The sequence below is a fragment of the Globicephala melas genome, chromosome 16 (genome assembly GCF_963455315.2).
Source record: "Globicephala melas chromosome 16, mGloMel1.2, whole genome shotgun sequence".
NCBI classification, from domain to species: domain Eukaryota; kingdom Metazoa; phylum Chordata; class Mammalia; order Artiodactyla; family Delphinidae; genus Globicephala; species Globicephala melas.
In genome coordinates, this window is record NC_083329.1 from 71828096 (window position 1) to 71849692 (window position 21597).

General features: G+C 39.3%; 1 protein-coding gene across 3 annotated transcripts in view; it reads left to right on the forward strand.

Annotated features, from left to right (window-relative positions):
* SLC16A9 (solute carrier family 16 member 9) overlaps positions 1-18415 on the forward strand; it is a 64095-nt gene extending 45680 nt beyond the window's left edge. For all 3 annotated transcript variants that reach the window (XM_030843950.2, XM_060286479.1, XM_060286478.1), the window contains 3 exons: positions 10194-10289; positions 15831-16748; positions 17395-18415. In XM_030843950.2, the coding sequence (XP_030699810.1) occupies positions 10194-10289; positions 15831-16748; positions 17395-17582 (1202 nt within the window). In that variant the 3' untranslated portion in view covers positions 17583-18415. The remainder of the gene's footprint in view (positions 1-10193; positions 10290-15830; positions 16749-17394) is intronic.
* Positions 18416-21597: the final 3182 nt, after the last annotated feature.

Sequence of the window (21597 nt, forward strand, 5' to 3'; positions counted from 1 at the left end):
GTGCTTTTAGAACTGTTGTAGTTTATTTTAAATTTAACTACATACCCAAATTCTACTCAGATCATAATCTAAATAAGCAGGTCACTTGTTAGTTCTTTGAGAACAGGTTATATGTTTGGTATTTTATATTACTTATTCCCCGTAGTGCTTAATACAGTTTAAACCTATACATGCAAATATGTTAATCTCTGGTGTAGAATTGGAAGGTATTCATTGAATAGTCATCTTGCATTCTTGTCTAAAATCATGAAAATAAAAACGTAGATATCTGTGCTTGTGTATGAGCATCGAATTATTCCTTTTAGGTCAAACCCCTTTTTACATAGAAAGTTGAATCCTTATGCCCTTGACATGATTTGGGCATTTCCCCCAAAATTTGGACGAAGCATTTGAAATTTCATGGGGTTTTACTCCTTCACATGGTTTCAAGGTTAAGGTATAGCCTTTGTGAGTACATATCCAGAGTTGTCACTGACTTAAAAATTGACCCAAAGTGAGTGATACCATAGTATTTGTATTCCCCATAGATAAAAATGAATTTTTTTTTTTTTTTTTTTTTTTTTTTTGCGGTACATGGGCCTCTCACTGTTGTGGCCTCTCCCGTTGCGGAGCACAGGCTCCGGACATGCAGGCCCAGGGGCCATGGCTCACGGGCCCAGCCGTTCCGCGACATGTGGCATCTTCCCAGACCGGGGCACGAACCCGTGTCCTCTGCATCGGCAGGCGGACTCTCAAGCACTGCGCCTCCAGAGAAGCCCAAAAATGAATTTTTAAAAAGAAAAAAAATTAATGTACATTGTTTAAGATTTTATGTACATTTGATTGTGTTGGAAGCATATCTAAGGGTATATAGAAAGAAAAAGACAAAATTAGGTAACTCCCATAACTAAATTTCAAAATTTCTATAGCAATGGAGAGAGCTTTACCAGCTTGTGAAACTGATTTTGATTTGGCTTATGGTGTTGGAACCTTTCAATAGCTAACCCTGTCCCTTCTCCCCATGAACCCATGATCTTCTGTTAATGAGATAGGATTTGATACTGGTCTTGACTTACTTTACTAGCTGCTGCTGGCGGTGGGGGGCGTACAGGGCTTCCACTTGGCTTTCCCCACTATGGTAACTTTTACTTCACTGGCCAGAAACAATGTAGATAGAAGGTTATACCAACTACTATGTACATGTGCTCCAATTAATTATCAGGAACTGGGGAAATGACTAGGATGGGCCCATGGACTCAGTGGACCCACTGTGAGCCAGACCTGGGCCATGATCCCGTATATTACCTGGCCCTCCTGTGACCCCCCTCTAAGGGTAGGCCATGTAAGTGCCTGAGGCCCCTAGTTAACAGTGCCAGTTCATTTCCTGTGTCCTACAGTGCTCAAAAGGCATCCCACTCTCCCTTGCGTATGATACCTAAATAAGTGACCGTAGTTCTCTTTGGGGCAAGATTCAGGATATTATTGTCTATATATTTGCCATAGTGGTTTTTGCAACGTCCTTCCTTCTGGAATCCTGGCCTTTCCTTCACTTAATGGAATCTGGGTCAGAAAACAGGCTCACGTCTGAAGATTGTATATGACTCTGATTTGGCAACAGGTTCTGAATCCCTGTGGCTAGGAGGAGGCTGTCAGCTCATGGAGAGAGCCCTGGGCTTCGGGTCAGGAGACATAGGTCCTGTGAGCTTGAGCAAACCCCTTGGTCTCCAAGAATGACTGTTGCCTCTTCTGTGAAGGCGGACTCAGAAACCTACCTCACATAGCTCTTGTAAGGACTAAGTGAAGTCGAGCAAAATAAAAATAAGGTAAATGAAAGAGTTGAGTTGGATTTCCATAGTAAAAAATCAATTTAATTTTAATTTCAATAATAATTTTACAGGTTCCAGTAATTTTAAAGAAGTTTTTAAAAGTTTAAAGTTTTAATGTCAATACTTAAAAAGTCACGCACTGTAGTAATTATTGGGCCCCCTGTGAGCTACTTCTTGCTAGGAGATTATTAACACTTATTATCATGGTTGACTTCTTTGTGGTTTTATTTTGTCAGTAGGCTCAGCATATAGGGCTCGTGGAATATTTGTAGGGTAAATAAATGGGAATTTAATGAACAATGACACTTCCATTCTGTCGCCATTGGAAGTAGAGTATCCAGTTGAAAAGGAAGTGACAGGAAATTATTACACCGTCTAAACTCCTCCCTTCTGTATTATGAATTCCTTAGAAAAAACAAGAAAGATTCAGTCTAATGATAACATATATTGAGCATGCATTCTGTGCAGTATTCTAAGCATTCTCCTCTGTCTGGAATGAACTAGATGGTCTCTTAAGATAATCTGGCACAGGCAGGAGCAAGCACTGACAGTCCAGCTCTGGGGTTGGGCCGTGTGGGTTAATCTTATCTTACTCACTTGCCAGCTGTGGACTGTAGACATGTTACTTGCATACTGTTTTCTCATTTTTTAAAGTGAACATAATAATAGTAACTACCTTCTAGGGTTTTGTGGATGGATGAGTTAAAGCAATAAATATTCACCAGCATCACCATCATTATCAGTTTTGTGACCTTGGGAAATTATCCAGCCTCTCTGAGCTTCCGTTTGTATTTCTTGTGAAATGAGACTAACGCGACTTCACAGAGATATTGTGACTATTCGTGAGATAATGTATGTAGAGAGGCACACGGGTGTTTAATGAATGTTTGTTCCCTTCCCCTTAAGTTCCTTTCTGATCTCTTAGTTCAAGAGCACAGCAGCAGCTTTTTGTAACTGAAGAAGCACTATTGAATCAGAACTATTTGTATAACAGATTAAATAATACAGAGAAAGAAAATTAAAGTTATATGGTATGTTTATAATAGAAAACATCAAAAAGAATAGTGAAGTGTATTAGTTGGCATAATTCTGTTTTACCATTTTTTAAAAAATACTGTCTTGAAAATATGATGTTATCTTGTTTGGGTTTTGTAGCTAGAATAAAATGGCAGCTTGCTGGTTTTCAAGTGACTGTATGTCCTACTGCCAAACCTGGTAATTCAGGCTCCTGTGTTCTCAATAACTTTAGTAAAATCGGGAAAAAGAAAATGTGGTGGGAGACTGGGAGGAATGGGAAGAGGGGCCGCAGGAAATATGCCCTTAATGATTTGCTCAAGCTTCTTCCCAATCATTTCCCATTGCTTTTCTGAAAAGCACAACTCAAAATCAATTTCTTGCTTTCTCTTTTCTTCAGATTATATTGTTCCTTAGCTGCCTGATTACTGTTTTCTTAATAATCTCTTCTTGATTTTGGAAAAATTCAATTTTCTCTTCCTTCATTTTCTTGTTAGTATCTGCATATCCATTGAGCTTGAGGAGGGCATAACCCACTTTCATAGACAAACTGATTCTCCTTCTCTAGTGATGGCAAATTAGATAAAGGTTGTTTTCTGATATTCGCTTTAGCAGTTAGTTTTATAAGCCCTTGTTTTTTGTTGTGCCGTTAAAGATCGCCTTTTGTCTCTCATGGGTGTTCAGTTATAAAAAGGAACTATGATTTTCTAATTAGTCTGAGGCTAGAGCTATATAATACCATAATACTCAGGTGGAAAAGTGAAAAAATATTTCAGCATAAGGACTATTTTTGGTACTTCGTTATATTCCAAGCACAGATACTGAAATCTTTCACATTTTTTCTGTCTCTTAATCTTTACAACTATCTTATGAGATTGTTTTAAAGATAAGGAAACTGAAAGTCACACAGCCAATAAGTGATAGAGTTGGGACTTGAATCCATGCCTGCCTGATCCCAAGCCTGTGCTCTTGACCATCCAGTGTCAGGTTCAAGGTACTCATGCTGAGCATATAAAGTTTGTGCTTTAATCAAGCCAGTGTCAAAGCTATATGCTTTTGTAAAGCCATGTCAATCAAAAAGCTAGCCAGTTGCTTAAACTTTTTCTTTTTTAATTAATTTTATTTATTTTTGGCTGCGTTGGGTCTTCGTTGCTGCACACGGGCTTTCTCTAGTTGTGGCGAGCTGGGGCTACTCTTCATTGCGGTGTGCGGGCTACTCTTCGTTGTAGTGCGTGGGCTTCTCATTGTGGTGGTTTCTCTTGCTGTGGAGCATGGACTTAGTTGCTCCACGGCATGTGGGATCTTCCCGGACCAGGGATTGGACCCGTGTCCCCTGCACTGGCAGGCGGATTCTTAACCACTGCGCCACCAGCGAAGTCCCTGCTTAAACTTTTAAACTTTTTCCATGCAGATGTTTTAGGCTAGAAACATAAACAGTAATTGCATTTGGATGCTCTAAACTTATCTTTTTCAGCATCCAAATTTCCATTCTCACAATTTTATTTCTAGAAGTAGATACTTCTGGAATATCATAGGCTATTGCCTACCTTAACCTTTGGCCAAGATGATAAATCCTACTGGCTCAGCTATTCTAAGAGGTGATCAAATACTTGTTTCAGACCATAGAAAAGGGAAATTCTCCCAGATGACCAAGAGGCAGGCCCAAGAGGCACACCCAGTGACCAGCTGTTCTGGTTTGCCCAGGATGAAGGGGTTTTCCAGGATATGAGACTTCCAGTGGCCAAAGCAAGAAAGTCCTAGGTGCTACACCTAACCCCTATTTTACACATAGAGTCTGGATTCTGTAAGTTTACCCTCATCACTTTTTAAGATTGCCATATTAGAATGCACTATTAGTAAAATATTGCCTTTTCATAGAGATAATACTGCAGGGGGAAATGTTCATATATAAAAGTAGGGGCTTGATAGATGTCTGTTTAGTTATATACACAAAAATATGTATATAATGAAAGAATATTTAAAAACAATTCATAGACAATTTTCAAAATATGTACACAATTTCCAATGTTTACTGCTTGTCCGTTTTGTGTGATTTTATTCATATGCTGTTTCCTTAGAGATGCTTGCTTTATATTTCTGAATTACATGCATTTTATCATATTAGAGTGTTTTACTTCAGTTATATTTTCTTCTTATATCTCTCTTATCAGTTTAATAGATCTGGGTGTTCTTTAGTTACAGATAGAGATTAAGAAAAATGAGGAAATGAGGCTGTTAAGTGTGATTTGCCCAAACCATCATCCTGTAATACATACAAGTTGTAAATTAGTTGTATCTTTTTTTTTCAAACCATATAATTCTAATTCTGTATTCTAATGATGCCATCCTGTTACATGAATTATTGTGAAAGTAAAAAAATCTGAAATATTTTTACAGCTAAGATTTATTTTCTGGTCTAAGTGAAAAAAATCAGCATCATTTAATTGTAAAGCAGATGTAAAGATATATTTTTTAAAATATATATTCACAAGCATACATACATACCGTGTGTGTGTGTTTGTTATATGAATAGAGGAAATGAGACACAGAGAGGAAGAGAGAAATGCAAGAGAGAGTGGCAGCCAGAGTAAGAATAGATAGAAATGGTTGAAATTAGCCAATGTGACTTAACATTGGGGAATTCAAATGAGGTTTATGGGAAAAAAGTAGTAAAATAACTTTAACACTCTGTGCCAGGCTCAGACCTGGAACCAGGATACTCAGATGAATAAGACACAGCCTGCCCTCAGGTAGCTCATTGTCTAGTTGGGGGAGGAGACTTGTACATATGTAACTTGTAACACAGTAAGATAAGTGCAATTATAAAATGAAAGCAGCATTCAGTGTGGGTATAGTATGTATCTGTGGGAGAGGGGCTGCAGAAGAAGACTTCATGCAGGAATTGGTGCTTGAGCTGAGTCTTGAAGGGCCGGTGGGATGTGATCAGGTGGGCATGGGTTGGAAAAGGAGTGAGGGTGGTAGGAGAAGGACGTTCCAGGAGCTCAAATGCTCAGAGGCATTTGAGTGGATAATAGGGGTCTTTTCAGAGATATTTGTTTAAGGAATGCACACGTCACGAGGGGACTTGCAAATATGTCAAAGCTTGGTTTGCAACAGAGACCTGATGATGGAGGGTTTATTTGGACGTTATTGCAGGAGAGTAATGTGATGAGAACTGTATAACAGTGGGTTAGACAGTAGATTGGTGGGAAAAGTACTGGAGGCTGAGATGGCGATTAGGAGGCCGTTGTTCAGAACAGAAAAGATCTGGAGGAGGTAAACTGAGGCAGTGGTAGTTCACACGGTGGGAGGTTGATGATTGAGGCAGTGGGAGTGATAAAGAGCGGGATGTATGGTTTGATGGGAGGAGATCAGGGAAAAGAGGCCTCTGAGGTTGTGGTCTCACCCAGAGTATGTGGAATGAAACATAAGGTATGGAAAGGAAATGCTAGAACAGGTAAATATGTTTAGTTTCACCTATGTAAGTAAAGGAAAACAATTATATTTTGCTAATGATTATGCTTTGAATCGTTAGTTTAGGTATTTCATTTTAAAAATGATTATGCTTATACTGGAGATCGATTCTCAAAATTTTTTCACTGATAGGAGTCTGATCAAAAATGATTGGAGGGGCTTCCCTGGTGGCGCAGTGGTTAAGAATCCGCCTGCATATGCAGGGGACACAGGTTCGAGCCCTGGTCAGGAAGATCCCACATGCCATGGAGCAACTAAGCCCCTGCACCACAGCTACTGAGCGCGCGAGCCACAACTACTGAAGACTGCGCGCCTAGAGCCCGTGCTCCGCAACAAGAGAAGCCACCGCAATGAGAAGCCTGTGCACCACAACAAGGAGTAGCCCCCGCTCGCCGCAGCTAGAGAAAAGCTCGCGCGCAGCAACAAAGACCCAACGCAGCCAAAAATAAATAAATAAAATAAATTTAGAAAAAAAAAAAAAAGATTGGAGACCAGGGAAGTCCCTGGCAGTCCAGGGGTTAGGACTCAGTGCTTTCATGGCCATGGCCCAGGTTCAATCCCTGGTCAGGGCACTAAGATCCCACAAGCCGTGTGGTGTGGCCAAATTAATTAATTAATTATTTAAAATGATTGGAGACCAAAGAAGGCTTTAAGGCCGTGGTTTCCAAACTTCATATTCCTGGAACCTTTTACACTCTTTTTATTTAGGACCCCAAGGAACTTTTAATTATGTGGAATTACTTATTTATATTTATTCTGTTAAAATTTACTGTATTAAAAGGTGAGAAATTAAAAAATATTTGTTTAGTAATTCATTTAAAGATAATAATAACAAACTCAGTACATGTTAGCATAAATAACATACTTATTATGAAAAACAATTCTATTTTCCAAAAGAAAAAGTTTAGTGAGAAGGATGGCCTTGTTTTACATTTTGGCAAATCTCCTTAGTGCCTGGCTTCATGGAAGACATCTGGATTCTCATGTCTTCTCTGTACTCAGTCTATTGCAATGTGCTTTTTTGGTTGAAGTTTGTGAAGGAAATCTGGTCTCACACAAAGGAAAAGGGAGGGGTTTTCAATAGTCTTTTCAGGTAACTGTAGAAACTCTTCTTTGATACTATCCCAAAACTTGATGTATGATAATTTTCCAAGGGTTAATTGCAATATGGAACCTGAAACCACATGAATATACTTTCCGTGCTCTGTAATATTAAATCAATTTGTTTATTCTGTACTTTGAATAGGTCAGCATTCAAGTCTGATTTTGTAACATCATGAATTGGTTATGTGAAAAATATTGGTCCTCTGAGTTATACAAGAACTTTAAAATGTTGACACATTTTATTAAACAACAGCTAAAAAATCACTTTTGTTAGTATCGCCAATAGGCTTATCAGAAAATCTTTATGTGTTGGGAATCTGTCAAATCATGGTGTTGGATAAAAGTTTCTAAAAATTCTAATTTTTGCTGGAAAGCTCAAATTTTATCATTGGTAACAGTTATTGTCAGTTATTTTCCTTGTTTGTTTTCAAGAAAATGTCTGCCAAATACTCAAGTCTGAGTAACCATAGTTTGTGTCTGTCAGACATTCTTTCAAATACATACAGGGTTACATAGAAAAAGTGGCTACTTTAGCTGGCTACTAAAACAATTGCATACGTGCTTTTTCTCGGCAACAATTGTAATTCAGATGAAGCATTTTTAAAAAATTTGTTTGCTTTTACTGTGAGTGAGTGAGTGGTGATGAAACATATAAGGTATGAAGTTGGATACCAATATCTTGATTTGTACTAAGGCTCTTGAAGTTTTTCTCACCATGTCTTTTGCACCAATAGCATAAATGGGAACACAGTGAAAAAAGCAGGAAACGTGTCAGTATCGTGAAAATAGTTTTGACTTCATGGACTCCATTGAAAGACCTTGAGGACCATCTTTTTTAATAACTGGTGGTTTAAGGTCATCCTAATACAGATGTGGGAAAGCATCATGTCACCTTCTGCTTTTTGAAAAGTTTAGAGAAAAAGCATTTCAAATTTCTGCTACTTAAAAAAAAATGAGATGATCTTATCTGAAACCCATGGCCTTGAAATAGTTTTTTAAATTTTCTTTCTTTTTAGTCTAAGGTAAAATGTTTAAAAGTTACTGTTTTAACTTTTCTAGCATTGGCATTTATTAATCAGAAATGCCTTTTTTTTTTTTCTTGTCCCTAATGCCTACCATTTGACAGAGCCCTGACAACCAAATCACACAAAAGTAAATTCATTCCCTCTCCAAAGGCTTTCTGAAATATAGTTTTAGTTAAGGGTGACATTTTTTGGCTTCACAAAATTGATTGTTCAGGAACAGGTCTTATTTCATCGAAGTATATTCTATGTAATAATGATAAATGTATAAATCAATCCAACTCATGTTTTAATGAGATAGTATCTCTTCCCTTAAATCATACAAAAGTGTGCTATATTTTAAAAGGTTTATTTGAAGTATAATTATTTTCATCTATCTCATTTCTTTAAGAATACTTTTTTTTTTTTTTTTTTTTTTTGCGGTACGCGGGCCTCTCCTGTCGCGGAGCACAGGCTCCGGATGCGCAGGCTTAGCGGCCATGGCTCACGGGCCCAGCCGCTCCGCAGCATGTGGGATCCTCCCGGACCAGGGCACGAACCCGCGTCCCCTGCATCGGCAGGCGGACTCTCAACCACTGCGCCACCAGGGAAGCCAAGAATACTGGGGTTTTTTTGGACCAAGAATACTTTTTAATGCAATCACAGATGATCATCTGGGTCCTGAGTTAAATGCTAATTTCCTAAAATGTTTATGCGTTGTATTTGTTAAACCCATGTATTCTTTCTAATCATAGTCCAGGTCGCAATTTGAAAGTAATGAAAATGACCTTAATAACTCACCTAATGAGTCATAGTTAAAATTAGTTTTTAGACTACGGCTTTTGTGTTGTTTACAGGGTGATTCCCCAAGAACAGACGATGTTGCAGAAGAAAGGCAAATGTTATGAGTTAGAAGCCAGAGGAAATTTTTATGAAAAACAAAACTGGGGTTATTAGATACAAGATTAAGCCAACAAACAGCCTTAAATATTGCCCTGTGGTCTCAAGAAAGGGATAGTGAGTAGTAAGGGTTTTTCTTTCTAACTGTAAAAGAATTTCAAATTTACAGAAAAGTGGAGAATAGTATAGCAAGCAACCATATGGTCACCACTTAAATGTAACCGTTGCTAATATTTTATTGCATTTTCTTCCTCTTTTTTTTTTTCAAAGATATTGTAAACTAAAGACATGATGTTTTACTCCTAAATGAGGTAGTTTGCATCTCTAAAAGATAAAACCTTATAAATATACATTTTGCGATGATGGGATGATCTGAGAGCGCCAGAGGGCCTTTGTTTTGCAGACTGGGGTGTACCAGGCTATGAAGTCCAGCAAAATACCTTGGCATGTGAAGGGGATTTTATAAAATTGTTTAGAGGACCTAGAGGAGGAAGAACACTGAACCAAGGGTAAAGGTGTGGAAGAGAGACAGAGATATTTTAATGGGCAAGTTTGATTAAATTTTGCTATTTGGTGTGTGATTTAACCATTTTCTCTATCTCTCCATAATGTCTTAATTTAAATTTACATTATTCATTCATGCTTTAGAAATTGGATTATTTTTTTGACTTGGCCCTGACCTTAGGGTGGGTGTGGAGTGAAAACCAAGGCTGCCCAATGTGTTCACTGGAACTGCACAACTAACATCAGAGGGATCTAGGAACCCATACTTTGAAGAGTTTTAGCCAGTTAGTAACAGAATGTCCTATTAGAGTTATTTAATTACACCTCTTTTTTTTCTTGCATTGAAGTAATACCGTCTGGCTTCATTTGTGCAATGTCTTCTTGTGTTTAGGTCTCGGATGTGGTTTATTATACACTGCAACAGTGACCATTACATGCCAGTATTTCGACAGCCGCCGAGGCCTTGCACTTGGCCTGATTTCAACAGGTACGTTTTCAATATAAGTACAGCATTGCTACTCTTCAGCCTTCTAATCAAAGTTAGAAGTTACAAAGCACAGATACGTTTAACCAACCATGCCCCCGCTGCCATTCACGTAGCACAATTTATTTTACTCTAGTCCTAGAAGGAAATTTTATTTTCCCCTGTAAATATGGGTGTAGCTTTCAAAAAACCCTAAAGATACATGTATGAAAAAGCTGGGGCATTAGATGTCCAGTATAATATAGGAAAAGAAAACTTATGGGTCCAGTAAATTGAGAGTCACATGCTGGTGAGAGCCTTCCTAAAAGAAGCAGAGAGCACTTAAGTAAAGCACCTGATCCCTGGGAAAGAGAGGAGAAATGGAAGGAAAATGGGTCCCTTCAGGCCATTGTCGGGAAGAACAATGCTGTGATACCTCTCCAGCTCCATTTATTGTGGAACTTAGGGTTTTTCCAAAGTACTGGTTTGTGAATACATCTCGTTGCTCTATTTGCATATCCAAACAACAGACTGTTTACACTGGTTATTCTTTTAATGACGGGGTGGGGCGGGGAGCGGCTGTGTGTGTGTGTGTGTGTGTGTGTGTGTGTGTGTAAGTGTAAAAGCCTTCTGGACTCGCTCTGATATTGTAAAGTGGTGTTTTACTTTTCAGATGGATTTTTTTCTAGGCTATTTAGAGAACTTATCCAAATTTCTGTGGCCAATGCTTTAGGAGTTTGCTTAGGAGATAAGGCTGCCAAGCTTACTAAAACTTGTGTTTAAGTTTACATTGCTACTTGTTCATGGGTAGATATTCCTGGGAGGTCAGACGTTCAGATAAGCTGAAGTACTTCAGTAGTGTATCTGGCAGCGGGATCCAAACTAATGTTTCGTTCCTGAGGCCAATGCAGTGGCAACAGAGTGCTTCCACATCAAAATAAATCGAGCTGGATATTTCCCCAAGGTGGTTTAAGGAAGCATTGCCAGGAAAGAAATGTGAATCATGCCCTAGGAGGAAACAGGACCGGAGTCTGAGGGCATGGCTAAGGCAGAACTGGGAGAAGAAAGAGAAAAAACAAAAGATGGAGAAGCCAGAGCAGTTGGAAGGCAGTTTAAAGAACCTGACAGCCGCATAGCACAGGGAGATCAGCTCGGTGCTTTGTGACCACGTGGAGGGGTGGGATAGGGAGGGTGGGAGGGTGGAGATGCAAGAGGGAAGAGATATGGGAACATATGCATATGTATAACTCATTCACTTTGTTATAAAGCAGAAACTAACACACTATTGTAAAGCAATTATACTCCAATAAAGATGTAAAAAAAATAATAATTAAAAAAAAAAAAAAGAACCTGACAGCATCTCCCACAAGTGTGGGAGGGAGTGTGAGAGCAGGGCTGGCAGCTTAACGGATAATAGGCCTTACCTATACTGTATTTTTTGTAGAGGCACTATAACGTAGTGACAAGCCCAAGACCCTGGAGCCAGTCTGCTTGGTTTTGAATTCTGTGTCACTCAGTAGCTGTCTGGTGATGGACAAGTTACCTGTTCTGTGAAATTAACTGTTACGCCTCAGTTTTCTGAACTGTAAAATGGGGATAATAATAGCACCCATCTGTTGGGCTGCACCCTGTAAGGCCTGTGCTTGCCCAGCTTCAAGACAGAAGAAAGAGCTTGGAGTCAGCGACAGAGACATCAGTGGTTTAATGGAAGGGGGGAGCTTACAAATCCAAAGCAAGATCCTGGAGTGATGCCCCAGGTGTGTGGTAGAGGGTGGGCAAGACATGGATGCGGGTTTTCGCTCCCGGGGTGGGGAGGGGAGATTGCCAGTTATAGGGGAATTGACATCAGGTTGGCTCATTGGTTACCAGGAAACTAGCAGAGAGGCACACACCTCCCCACCCCTTGGATAAGAGCAATCCCTAGGTGGGGCCTGGGACCAGTATATAGGAAGGTCAGTCATGCGAGTAGGTGTAGGTAACGCAGGCACTGGTCAGGCAGGGGATGTACAGAGAGCAAGAGAACAGCCATCTTGGGTGGCCTGACCATACACCATCACATTGCGTCATTGGGAATATTGAAGGAACATATGTGTAAGGCACATGGCAGGGGCTCTAAAAGTGTTAGTCATTATAATTATGACCTAGGTTTCCTTTAACGTCCGAATTTATTTGTGATGAAGATGTTGGAAATTGTATGCTGAGAGAGCTGCTCTTGCTTTCACTCAGTCTAAAGACGAGAGCATGAGAGACTGGGCTGTGGCACACTGAACCAAAATGGATTGACTGTGGACAATCTAGATTTGGCGGAATCGGAGTTTTTAGTTGTAGCACATAGGAAGTTAGATGAGGCAAAGTTAAGGAGCAGCATGAATCCACTGTCTTTGTCTATTCAGACTGCTGTAAAGTTGCATAGATTGAGTGGCTTGTACACAATAGAAATTTATTTCTCATAGTTCTGGAGGCTGGAAGTCTGAGATCAGGGTGTCGAGGTCAGCGTGGTTAGATTCTGCTGAGAGCCCTCTTCTGGGTTACAGACTGCCACCTTCTCCCTTTGTCCTCATGTGGCAGAAGGGAAGAGGAAGCTCTCTCAGGTTCTCTTTTATAATGGCACTAATCCCATTCAGGAGGGTTCTACCCTATGACCTAATCACCTCTCAAAGGAGAAACCTCCTAATTCCATCACACTGGGGGTTAAGATTTCAATTTACAAATTTTGGAGAGACACAAACCTTCACACTGTAGTATCCACCTTCAGTGAAAGTGGTGACAAGAAAAACAGAACTCACAGTAGAGTTTTTCTTTAATTGAAAAAAAAACCCAAAAGCAAAATATAGTTGAAATAATGTGACCTGGGACTTCCCTGGCGGTCCAGGGGTTAAGACTTCGCCTTCCAGTGCAGGGGGTGCGAGTTCGATCCCTGGTTGGGGAGCTAAGTTCCCACAGGCCTCGGGGCAAAAAAAACAAAGCATAAAGCAGAAGCAGTATTGTAACAAATTCAATAAAGACTTTAAAAATGGTCCATGTCAAGAAAAAAATCTAAAAAAAAAAAAGAAATAATGAGACCTAGTTGAAATATTGTGATCCAGTTGAAAGAAAGAAACATGGGCATGAAATGGAGGTTTTGGGGAAACGATCTTAATCCCTGGTGAACAGGGATTGATAAACTGATGCCCGTGGACCAAAACTGGTCTATTACCTGTTTTTGGACAGCTCGTGAGCTAAAAATGGTTTTTACATTTTTGTTTCGTTGAAAAAAAATCGAAAGAAGAATATTTCATGGCACATGAAATTAGGTAAAATTAAAGTTTCAGTGTCCATAAATAAAGCTTTATTGAAACACAACCATATTCGTTCCTTCATGATTCTTCTCTGGCTGCTTTCACGCTTCAAGGGCTGAGTTGAGCATTTGTGACAGAGGTTGTATGGCTCACTATGCCTTAATTATTTACTCTCTAGCCCTTTATAGAAAAAGTCTGTTGACCCCTGGTCTTAATCAAAGCATGAGTGTATCTCTTATTGTTTCAGGTTCCCTGAACATCAATTCATATTCTCCCTCTTTGTGATAATGTATACTTTAGGCATGCATGGAAGCATAATTAGTGTTTTATTTCACTTTTTCCTTTATCGTGTTGATTTTTAAATTGGGATTTTATTTTCGAAGATTAAAAATTATGGTTTTACAGTTTACACAGTTCCACAAGAGAGCTCTAATTACTCTTCACTGCCCTGAAAGAATCCTGCATCTTTTTTTTTTCTCTTCTTTTTGGCCAAGCATCGTGGCTTGTGGGATCTTAGTTCCCCCACCAGGGATCGAACCTGGGCCCTCTTCAGTGAGAGTGTGGAGTCCTAACCCCTGGCCCACAGGGAATTCCCTCCTGCATCGTTCTAAGCCATAACTACATTCTCATGGGCTGTGGGCTAAAGAAACTAGTGTCCAAAGTGGAATTTTATTTCGCTGCCCTGTCGTACACTTAGCATATCATAGGTGTTTGATAAAACCTATTGAATTGATTTTATATGTTTCCCTTATATTTCATGATGTTGACAGATAAAGTTAGTTGGTGAGCAAAGGGGAATTATCTATTTTCTCAACTTAAGGTCAAAATACAGAACTTTCCAAATACCAAGAATATTTTTAAGTGTCTAATTATATGGCACTTTGTTAGAACTTCTACAAAGAAATGGTGTTGGAGAAAAATATGAATTAATAATGAATGGATGCTAATGCAGTATGGAATTATATGAAAGGTCCTCTTTTCAGTTCTTTGTTCGTTTTCTGAAATGCTTTCAACTTTTGAAGTATGTGCCACTTTTAAAAAGATAAGGCAGAATTCAATTCATCTACTTTTATAACTTCTCAGTAGTCAGCAAAGAGACACTTTCTTGGTAGCCACAAAAAGATACTATTTTAGCTGTCATTACATTAATGTGAGCTATTAATTAACGTTTGCAAGCGACGTCTTTTTTCTTTGGGGATGAAGGAGTTAACTTTAAATATATTAGGAAGGGACAACTGTAGTACCAAAAAAAAAAAAAAGTTATAACTCTAAGACAAAGCCATTTGGTTATTTGTAAGAATTTTTGATGGGTTTTTACCGTAAACTTGGCATCCTATTGGGGTTTTGATATAATTTGGTATAGACCGTTTAAAAAGTATGATCAACCTATTTAGACTATTTTTTTTTATTACAGATCTACTTATTTCTTTCCTGTGTTTCCACGTGACATTTCTCAATGGTATTTAAATGTTAAAACAATCAAAAACTTGAAATCAGAGCCATATAAGAACACTGCAAATTAATTGGGCTAATGTAACTTTCCATTCCAGTGTGGTTAGTGTGATCTATGCTTAAAAAATGGAGTATTTACAGTGTTGCCCAAATGTGCAAACCAGGCATATTTTGTAATTTTAATACCCTATCAGAGTTCACTTTACTCTTCTCATAGTTTATTAATATCAAGCATCCATTCTGGTGATTAGCAATGGATTTGAGCTATCAAACCACTATAAATATCCTAAAACTAAAATATATCCTTCATCTCAAAAAATAAAACGTGAGAACTTTTCTTTTCCAAAAGGAATGCATACATAACATGGAGCCAGAAAAGTACTTTTTTGGTACTTTTTTAAGTACCCAAAAAGGAGTTGCATAGGTATTTGTTAAGGACGTTGGGCTCCTGGTGTCAGACTGGGTGTGAATCCTTCTTACGGCATTTACAGCTCTCTCTCTGATGTGTGGCAAATTTCTCAAACTTTCTAGCCCTAGGTCACTTCAAGTGTAGACTGGGAATAATAATAGGACCTACCCAATAGGGTTATTGTAAGGATGAAACAAGATGGTGCGATGTAATGTGTTTAACGCAGTGTCTGACATACAAATGCGAATTCTTAAAATAAATGGTCACTATTGTTGTTACTATCTTCAGCATTCTTGCTGTGATTTTAATATGAAGGCACACACATGAATGCCAGTGTAAAAAAAGAAATCAAATTGTAATACTAACAATGCTTGTCCTGAGAGCCCCAAATGATAAGAGATTAAACAGTTACCATTTCCTTTTTAGGTTCAAGCATTGGACTTTTTATATACGCTGCTCTGCAGAGACTGCTGATTGAGTTCTATGGACTGGATGGATGCCTGCTGATTGTAGGTGCTTTAGCTTTAAATATATTAGCCTGTGGCAGTCTGATGAGACCCCTTCAGTCCTCTGATTGCACTTTGCCTGAAAAAATAGCTCTGGAAAAGGTACCGGGTAGATACTCGATTTACAATGAAAAAGAAAAGAACCTGGAAGAAAACATAAACATTCTTGAAAAGACCTACCGTGGTGAGGAAACATGTAAGAGCACTTTAGCCAGTGGTGACTGGAAACCAGAGAGTCTACTTCATAAAAACCCAACAACAATGGCACACACAAAAGAGACTGAAACGTACAAAAGGAAAGTTGCAGAACGGACATACGTTTGCAAACAACTTGCCAAGAGGAAATGGCAGTTATATAAAAACTACTGTGAAGAAACTGTGGCTCTTTTTAAAAACAAAGTATTTTCAGCACTCTTCATTGCCATCTTTCTTTTTGACATCGGAGGGTTTCCACCGTCATTACTTATGGAAGATGTAGCAAGGAGTTCAAATGTGAAAGAAGAAGAGTTTCCTATGCCACTTATTTCCATTATTGGCATTATGACAGCAGTTGGTAAACTCATTTTAGGGATACTGGCTGACTTCAAGTGGATTAATACCTTATATCTTTACGTAGCTACCTTAATAATTATGAGCCTGGCCTTGTGTGCAATTCCATTTGCCAAAAGCTATGTCACGTTGGCACTACTTTCTGGGATCCTAGGGTTTCTTACTGGTAATTGGTCCATCTTTCCTTATGTGACCACGAAGACTGTGGGAATTGAAAAATTAGCCCATGCCTACGGGACATTAATGTTCTTTGCTGGACTTGGAAATAGCCTTGGACCACCAATTGTTGGTAAGATATTTATCTTAAAGTCAATCCGCTGTACTGTTCTTCTTTGTAACATCTCTGGGTACGGAAATTCATAGTGTAAGAATAGCACAGACTTATACAACATAAATCTGCGTGGAAGGTCTCCTGATCGCGATTTATTCAAAATCACTTTGATGTAGTTGGAAAAGCCAGTACGCTTGCTCAGGAATCTGTGTTTATTCTTCATCTGGGAGAAACCCAAGATGCCTGCTTATTCTTGCCCAACTATTTGAGAAATTCTCCTCCTCTAACTCCCATTAGGCCACTTTGGGAGTAGATTGGGTAATATATATCCTAATCTGCACTGTATATAAATTTTTTTAATTAATTTTTTTATTGGAGTATAGTTGGTTTACAATGTTGTGTTAGTTTCTGCTGTACAGCAAAGTAAGTCACTTATACATACACATATATCCACTCTTTTTTAGATTCTAGTCCCATATATAGATCATTACAGAGCACTGAGTAGAGTTCCCTGTGCTATTCAGTAGGTCTTTATTAGTTCTCTATTCTATATATAGTAGTGTGTATATGTCAGTCCCACGAACTGTATATAAATTGATGAACTTAGAGTATTCCTATTCATACTATGTCTATCAAACTCACTTTTTTCTTCCTCCCTTTTCAGGTTGGTTTTATGACTGGACCCACACCTATGACATTGCATTTTATTTTAGTGGCTTCTGCGTCCTGCTGGGAGGTTTTATTCTGCTGCTGGCAGCCTTGCCTTCCTGGGATACGTGCAACAAGCAACTCCCCAAGCCAACTCCAACAACCTTTTTGTACAAAGTTGCCTCTAATTCCCCTAATGTTTAGAGGAATATTGGAAGGCACTGAGGACTGTTTTCTCATAGCAAAATTGCACCGTGCGTGATCTGAATGAATTTTTTTTTTTTTTACATATCCTATTCTCTATGTACTGTGTATGTAGCCTCTATCTCCTGTATTTTTTTTTTTCCTCTTTTTTCCTTTTTCCAAGAAGTGGGACTATTCTGTTTTACTATTATTGATGAGTTCTGGACATTGTGATCATTTTGGCCAGCCTCAGAAGGCTTTCTCTGTGTAAAGAAATATGATTTCTCTGCAGACTCCATTAGTTCCATTGCAAGGCAGCCAGAGGAGACTCTAGCTATTTCGGAACTGGTGCAAGCAGCGTGACGAGATATGTGTGTAGCCTGCCAGGGACTAAATCACTCTCTCCTCTCTGCTAGCCGCGCTAGTAAATAGAAGACTTCAAGCCAGTCAGGAAATGAAAGGGGTTCCTAAAACAGCGTTAAGAATTGCGGTGGCACAAAATTGATCATTTTTTAAAAATGATATTTTAAACTACCGTCACCAGTTTTCATTACAGTAAGTCCCCTACCTATGAACCTTCAAGTTGCGAACTTTCAAAGATAGGAAGTGCGTTCGCATGTCTAATCACGTAAGTTAGTTCACGTGTCTGGCGTAGATTGTCATGTGCGTGCATCCTCTACAAGTGGTTGTGCTTTTGTGTACCTGACTGTACAGTACTGTATAGGGTACAGTGGTACAGTATCTTTATTTCAAGCCCAGGATGTCCAGAAGCAAGCGTAAAAGCAGTGATGATGTAGCTGGTACTACTGTACTTTTCAAGGTAATGTACTGTAAGATTAAAAGTGTTTTCTTTATTTTTTGTGTTTGTTTTTTATGTATTGTTTGTGTGAAAAAGTATTATAAACCCATTACAGTACAGTACTAGAGAGCCGATTGTGTTAGTTGGGTGTGTAGGCTAACTTTGTTGAACTTACAAACAAATTGGACTGCGAATGCACTCTCAGAATGGAACTCATTTGTGTGTAGGGGACTCATTGTACTCTGTTTACCTTGATGAACCACCCACATGTTTGGTGCCCACTGAGGATACATCCTTTCAATTCCTAAGGTGTTTGCTGAGTTGCAGGCAATCTCCAAACAGAGGAGTAGAGTTACTGTAGCCTTTCTTCATGGTTGGCCGCTGGAACCTCGCTCACTTTTGTTTGTCAGCATCCGCTCAGCTGATGTTTCCCAAGAAGTGCTGATTTTACCTGTTTCCAAATTGGAAATGCATATTTAAACCATTCCGTTCTGGCAAATGGGAAACATCCATTTGCTTTGGGCACAGTGGGGATGAGTTGCAAGTCCTGGCATGTCTTGTCAGTGAAGCATTTATTTGCTACTATCAGATTTTATCACTATCCAATTTTAATTCAAGGGCAGAACTAAAAATTTGTGTGTGTCTGGATGTGTGTGTGGATGTGCACACGTTGTGCTCCGAGCCTGTGTGCTATTCAGTACGTGGGAAGGGAAAAAGGCAATAAGAAATTGATACCCTCCTCCAACTTTATTCACTCTTAAGCAAAATGTTCTAGGAAGAAAATCAACATTTAATATGTTGACATTTTTCTAAGGAAATGTTTTAAAAACTTTGCTATGCATCAGAATCTTCTATAGATCCTTTTTAAAATGTAGTTGCCTGAGTACCACTAGTAGAGACTTTGATTATGTAGTTCTAGGTTGTGGGCTAAGCATCTGTATTTTTAATGAACTCTTTAAGTGATTCTGAGAGCACAACCTGAGTTGAGAATGACTGTTTTAAGATTGACAGCAGAGAAACATTTTTTTTTCTCTTAAATAAAGAAACAAACCAAAAACCCATTGAGGTGAGGGGTTTTTAATAAATGGACAAGTTTGGTTCTTTAAATAGGAGTCACTCTTCCCACTGTGCCAAAATTGTCTTTTCATTTCTTTTGAAATATGTAAGGTTATTTTATACTTCTATGGTGCCTTTCTTCAAAGGCACGTGAAGCACTTTATAAGCATGAATCCCCACAACACCTCAGTGAGGTCGGTAAATAGTGTTTTTCCAGGCAGTAAACCTGGAGTGCGGGGAATTTCATAACTGAGTGAATCCTATTCAATAACCCAATAATGGGGCCCCAAAGCACTTGGACTTCTGCTCCATATTCAGACTTCTGGAAACTTTTCTATGCCTCACTCTGTAGTCACTGTCAAGGTTAGTAAGTAAAATAAATAGCATTCAAAAAAAAATTAAAGGAAATGTTTTTGTGATAAAAGTTTCTTTTTGCCAATATCATGTTCGGGAAATCCAATAACCTTTTCGTAACTTTTTTTTTTTTGCGGTACGCGGGCCTCTCCCTGTTGTGGCCTCTCCCGTTGCGGAGCACAGGCTCCGGACGCGCAGGCTCAGCGGCCATGGCTCACGGGCGCAGCCGCTCTGTGGCATGCGGGATCTTCCCGGACCGGGGCACGAACCCGTGTCCCCTGCATCGGCAGGCGGACTCTCAACCACTGTGCCACCAGGGAAGCGCTTTTCTTAACTTTTATGCCATCCCCACATTCATCAATGTTGATACTTGTCCAAGTGCGTCTTTACCATGTCTACTAATGTCTTCCAGTGTGTGCATTATCCATTGTCTAGGGAATGAATTTTAAGTTACAATAAAATACTTTTTGTTTGTTTTGCCTCAATGTGGTTGCCTTTTTTCTTCTTAGCCCCCCGAATTACAGTCATACTTTACTTGAATGTAAGAATATGAATTCTCTGATTTCACTTCAGATCCAGAATCTGGTGATATAGATATTAGCATATTCAAAAGTCAATTTGCTAAACCATTTTGACCATTGCCTTCCAAAGAGCTAAAATATCAGTCCTACAGAATCCTTTTGAGGAAAGGGAGACAGACGCCCCTTTGGAATTATTAGTATTGATCTTGCTACTCATTAATGGAATTCTTGGTCTGTTCCAATCACATTATATTATTCATCCCTCATAATAGCCCTGTGAGATGGGGTTTATGACCCTCTTTGTATGGTATGAAACATAATTGCCACGACATAAACAACATACACAAGTAATTTCCAAAAGCAAAATGAGAAAGGTTTCTAGCAAACCCTTTGATTTCTAACGTGGCTAGAAAATGGGGCCTAGCTGGGAGGGTTGCTATAAAGCCAGTCCTTTAGGGAATAGAAGAGTCATGTTTATGTAAATAATTATTCTTAACTTGCCTATTTCCTAAGCATTTAAAAAAACCCATTTAATAATTAAATTTTATTGATTAGAATACGATCTTTCTTTTGTGACTCAAGATATTTCTTGACATTCCAAGTGCCTGGGGCTGATTTGGGGAAATATATGAAATAAGAAAGTCTTCACTGACTCTAACATCTCACTTCTGCTTTCTGCTTTGTCTCCTTCTCTCTCTCCTTCTCTCTCTCTCTCTCTCTCTCTCTGATGGGCCTCCTAGAAGCCGGTTGGTGATCTAATTTTCTCTAGGGTGACCGTGTCTTCAGGGGAGAAGGTTCAGCCACCAACTTTTAAAGTCCCCATGAGAAACAGTCCCAAGAATCAGGAGTTCCTGCTCTGGGAGGTCATGACCGAGCAGGATGGCAGTTGTCTTGTACTAGCCAGAAAGGCCCATGACCTCAGACAGCCTCAGCTTCTAGTAATCACTGTAGGATTATCGCAACTCAGGACGTTACAGGAAATGAAGAGCTCTGTTTTTTTTGTTGTTTATTTTTTACTTTTTTTTTTTTTTTTTTTGTGGTACGCGGGCCTCCCACCGCTGTGGCCTCTCCTGCTGTGGAGCACAGGCTCCGGACGCGCAGGCTCAGCGGTCATGGCTCACGGGCCCAGCTGCTCCACGGCACGTGGGATCCTCCTGGACCGGGGCACGAACCCGTGTCCCCTGCATCGGCAGGCGGACTCCCAACCACTGCACCACCAGGGAAGCCCAAGAGCTCTGTTTTAAATAAAAGAATGTCTCCCTTTTTCTTTGACTTGGAAGGAGTGTTATATTAAACACATAAATAC